The sequence below is a fragment of the Neomonachus schauinslandi genome, unplaced genomic scaffold, assembly GCF_002201575.2.
Source record: "Neomonachus schauinslandi unplaced genomic scaffold, ASM220157v2 HiC_scaffold_1211, whole genome shotgun sequence".
In the NCBI taxonomy this organism is placed as follows: Eukaryota; Metazoa; Chordata; class Mammalia; order Carnivora; family Phocidae; genus Neomonachus; species Neomonachus schauinslandi.
The window spans coordinates 5,216-10,341 of NW_025409901.1; the positions used below are offsets into that span (position 1 = coordinate 5,216).

At 53.5% G+C, this 5,126-nt stretch overlaps 1 protein-coding gene across 1 annotated transcript; it reads right to left on the reverse strand.

Moving 5' to 3' along the window:
• Nucleotides 1–262: 262 nt before the first annotated feature.
• On the reverse strand, nt 263–3,811 carry LOC110571891 (rRNA methyltransferase 2, mitochondrial; the record flags this gene model as incomplete). The annotated part of the gene is made up of 2 exons (XM_021680085.2): nt 263–1,429; nt 3,495–3,811. Coding segments are annotated over 2 exons (760 nt in total), but the record flags the coding sequence as incomplete, so codon positions are not given.
• Between the last annotated feature and the right edge of the window lie 1,315 nt (nt 3,812–5,126).

The following is a 5,126-nucleotide window of genomic DNA, read 5'->3' on the forward strand; positions in this document are numbered from 1 at the left end:
AGGGAAGTCTAAGACATAACTGACTACAACCAAAAATAACGTGGAAAAAATGCTAAATCCGGCCTCCAGCCCACTTCAGAGTGCTGGACCGAGCCCTCGGGCCCTGGTGGAGATTATGGGTATCTACCTAGGCTCTCCCCCAGCCCTGTCCTTGGGATTTAATCAGCAATAGGGTCAATACACTTTTCTTGAGGGATGAGCACACCTCCAGGAAATGGCTTTGAAGAAACCAATTTTTATAAAAACAAACTTAAAAGCATGGAAAACAAACTGAAAAGCATGGAAATCCCTTAAAAATCGTACAGTCTATGTCGTTCTGTAAAGCTGCATCGAGTTCCTGGAAGAGAGCACAAGGAAGTAGATGTACACACCACATGGATGCTTGCTCTGGCCACTGCCAGTCTTGGGGGCCGCCGGGGTTTCAGCAATGAAACAAAGCATGCCAGCCCCCTGCATAATTCATACCAAATGTCTTCCCTAATTGCGGGGAACTCCCGCTACTTGAGGAAGGGATTAACACATCATCCACCAGAGAGATGGAAATTAACCCCCAGGTTGAAAGTTCAGGTTTTCACATGCTACACCGTATAAGCAAAATGACAAGGAGAAGCCTGGGTGTTGCGGTCGGTCGGTCAGGGCGGCAAGGGTAGAGACTCTCTCTGTTACACGGGAACACTGTGACATGACAGTTACATCAAGGTTACACCAAGGCCCATGTGCACCCCCGGCTCCTCCCCACTGTCTTTTCATCCTTTCCACTCCGCCTCACAAATCCCATTCTAGAGACTATTTCTGATCATACATCCCGGCCAGCAAATATCGTTTTGTTGTATCTTTTTGGCTTAAAACAAAGGCCCCCCACTTGTCCTGCCTGCTGCATCCCGGATCAAACCCTGGACCCCGCCCCCCGCCCCCCAGCCACACTCCCAGCAAGAGCTCAGATGACACTTGCAGTGAACAAGGCTCAGAAACCGCAGGAAAAACCCTCAGTCCTCCGCAAACTCCTTCCCTCTTTGGTACTGTGTGGCCAAGAGGTACACCTCTGACGACTCCTTCCTGCTGGCTCTGGGTTTCACCGTCCTGGTGCTCTGGAACTGCTCTGTCAGTCGCTTCTGTAACGCCAGGCTTTGACTTCCAGCCCACGTTTTGCAGAGGAATGTTCCGCCAGGGTGCAGGACATCTGAAGCCAGGTCCAGAAGGGATGAGCACAAGCCAATGAGCCTGTCGTGATCCAGGCTCCGGATCCCTGTGGCGTTGGGTGCCATGTCACTCAGAATCACATCTGCTCTCCCTCCAGGAAGCAGTTCTTGGATTCTCTGGAGGATTCTTGGGTCAGTCACATCAGCCGGGCACAGAAAAGTTGCTCCCTCCAGGGGGAGTATGTGAAGAAGATCTACCCCAAGCACAAAGCCAACAGGAGCACCGGGATCTAAAGAAGACAGGGTGAGTCCATTATTTACACTCTGAACCATCCCTCAGAAATACGAATAGAAAAACAGAAATAAAAAGTCAGGATGAAGGACAGGAGCAAACATGAAAGATGTGGACACAAGGCCCTTCCCCTGCTCTATCCGTCTACAGAGGCTGGCCTCACTCTGCATGTGAGGAATCTGGGGCCCAGAGAAAAGCGCCTGTCCCAGAGCACAGGACTCCAACTCTGACGTCATGTCACTTCCCGAGGCCTGCTCTCCGTGAGGGGTCTTATCTCTGAGCAGCCTTTCTGACAAACTAGAACAGAAAAGGACACCCTGATACATAAAGTACCTCTGCATTAAATCAACACGTCCATTCTGCAGCTTAATCCACTTTCTTTCAATGCAGAAACTACTAGAAACGAGCCAAGAAATGGGGGATAGAGACAGGTGGAAGACAAGGTACAGAACGCGACCCCTCACCCCGGTTTGAGAGGCACCCACGGCGCAGTAAAGAGGCCACTGTTTCACAGCCCCGAGCAGGCCCTGGTGTTCCCTGTCCGGGGAGGGCCCCTGCCCTGCAGGGGGGACTAGTTCAGGGTACATAGCCTTGCTGGTTCCTTCTGCTTAGCAGAGAGGCTGTTCCATGGTGGGGTAACGTGCATTTTACTCCTAGCTAAAGACTAGAAGTCAGGTATTTTGCAGAGTACATTTTTCAAAGGAGAAAATGCCATTTTCACTCCTGCAAAGGAGGACATCCCACATCTCATTTTACGCACTTGACTTTCTTTCCTTTGATATCCCATGTGTTCTAACCTTGGGGAGGGTCCACTAGAGGCAAACGGCTTTGGGTGCCTTTTCCAACTTCTGGGAGGAAAAGAAACCCAATCATTTTATCCACACTCTTTGCCTCTGCCACGTTCTTCCTACAGGTTAAACTTGGCCACTTTCCTCCTTCTCCTGAAGAGCAATTATGGGGACAGGAAGCACTTGTTAGGTCTATGGATAGGCTCAGGGGCAGGAAAAGGACCTGGAGTCTCTGACACAAATGACTTCACTTAGGCGGTGTTTACCGAGCTACAAATACTGTTTTTCTCCCTGTTCTAGAGCCGCTGGAGGCGTCCCGCCCACAGTAACGAGGCTGGGTCTTAGCCGTGAACCCAGGGAGCAGCGCTCCCAGCCTCTCTCCCAGCAGATCAGCAAATTCCTCTGAACCTCATTTTTCATTAGGACAACGGGCACAGAGCCCTCATTCTGCGTGTCGGAGAAAGGTTCTTGTGAATCGGCACATTTCATGTAATGCCAGAGACCGTGGTACCCTCCGACTTTAGGGTAGGAAAGAAAGGGGGAGGGATGCTCAGCACCGCGGGGTGCACACTAGCAGAACACCTGGGAAAGGAGGCTGGCCGAACAGCACAGCTGTCCTCTGGAGTTCTGCACAAGCATTCAAAAGGACAACATGGTTTTCTAAATGGAGAGTACAGGCTTCCCTGTTGATTAATCAGGGGAATCGTTTTCATATAGAAAGTCTTTGACGAAATCCTTAAATACAAGACCGCAAAAGCTGAGTCCCTCAGGCTGAGCCAGAGGAGAGAACCCAGAGCCCCAGCCACGGGTGCTCCCGGACCAGCCCTAGAGGGACCTCGGGGACACCCAGGGCTTCAAGGACCAGGACCTGGAAACCCCTGTGGTTGATGCAGCTGTGCTGTCGCGGAAAGATGTCAATATATCAGTACATGGAAAAAAACGGCTCCATTAAGGCTCCAAATCAGCAAGAAGAACGTGGATGTGGAATACTAGCGTTTTTGAAAAAGGAAATACACGTATGTAGTTATGCATGCAAAAGCGAATTCTGGAAGGGGGCACGCCGACGCACTGACGGACATATAGACGCGGTGTGACTTGAGGTGCTTTAAATCTTCACTACAGCTTTCCACCGTGTCCGTCATTTTGAAAACATCGGTGTCCCGCGTTCACCCCTCTTACTACCAAACAAGCCACCAAGTGGCTGGGCCACCCCGAATCCTCCGGTGGAGGGCAGCTGGCTTGCGCCTCCACACCCAGGGTGGTCAGAGGCCTCACCTGTGCCCGCAGCGTTGACCCTCCGCACGGCCACCTGGCTCCACGCCCCGGGGGCCGCCCCACAGTCTAGCACCCGGAGGCCGGGCCGCAGGATCCGGTGCCTCTCGTCCACCTGCAGGAGCTTGAAGGCACTTCGGCACCGGTAACTCTCCACCTTCGCGGCCTTCACAAAGGGGTCCTTCAGCTGGCGCATCAGCCACAGGTGCTCAGCACCGGTCCGACCCCTGGAGTGACTCCCAGCGGTGTGAAACCTTTGACACTGAAGGGACGCGCCTATCAGCTTCAAGGACCTGCTGCAGAAAAGGGGAGCAAACAGGCTGGCATCACACAGATAGGCAGGCTCCCTGGTTCAACCCACGTGTTTGTAGAGACGGTGCCCGGAGGCCCGAGAGGGGAGGAGACTTGGCAAGGCTACCCAGCCAGAAAGCAGGCGGAATGGGGTGAACAGAGTCCCTCCCCAAATTCGTGTGTGGAAGTCCTAACCCCAGGTACCTCAAAATAGAACTGGTCTTTAAAGAGGTGGTTCAGTTAAATGAGGCCAGATGGGTGGCTCTGAATCCAATATGACTGGTGTCTTCATCAAACACAGGACAGACGTGCACAGAGGAAGGACCAGGGGTGGGGCCACAGGGAGACGGCAGCCACATACAGGCCAAGGAGAGGGGCCTCGGGAGAAACCAGCCCTGCCGACACCTTGAGCTGGGGCTGCAGCCCCCAGCACTGAGTGGGCAGTTTGTGTTGTTCCGGCCGCCTGGCCTGGGTGCTGGCTCCCCGCGCCCAGGCGAGCGAGCACAGCAGGCGTCGCCTTGTAGCAAAGAAGCATCTTTCGCTCACGGAAGTCTTCGGAAGGAAGACTCAAACGTCACTGAGAGTCACTTTGCTTGTGTCAACCCACCTTCTTCCAGCACTGGTTAAGAGTACCGTTAACATTAACAAAGGTAACACTCCTGCTCACCCGGTACAACTTTTCCTTGGGCTCTGCGGGACTGCAAGGGAACCCCCCGGGGACAGACCATTGCCCTACTCAGCTCCATGTCTGTGGGGGCCAACACGGGGCCTTACCAGTCACACTGCCGCATACAACTGAACTCTACCTGTGTGAGCAGCTGAAGGACAATTTCCAAGTCTCTTTGGCAAAGTCAAGTTTTTAACAGTTTATTGACTGCCAGGAGCTCCCCCTACATCCCCTCACGAACTCTCAGCACAACCCTACAAACTAAGTTCTGCATCCATTTCTCTGATGGAAAGAACCTACCATCATCCCCATGGCTCCAGGCCAAAGCCCCTTCAACAACAAAAGCATGTTGACAAGATGTGGACACAGCAACTGTATTCACTGCCTTCAAAGAGCCGAAGGGGTCTCCTGGAAGGAGCACAGAGCTTTCCTGGGCACCAGAACCAACTCCCATGGTTGGGGGAAGGCGGGAAAGCAGAGTCACACACACTGAGACCTGCAGATTTGCGCAGCTGACCTCCAGCGCCTACCCACGTCTGGGATTCAGCCACATGGCCACTCGTGGAAGCCCTGTGCCACAGCCTTCAGACCTGCTGTGCCCTTCGCAAGCTTCCCCTCCACCTGCAGCGCCCCCTCACCTGTCCCCACTCTTCCCCGCCCTCCACCTGCAGCGCCCC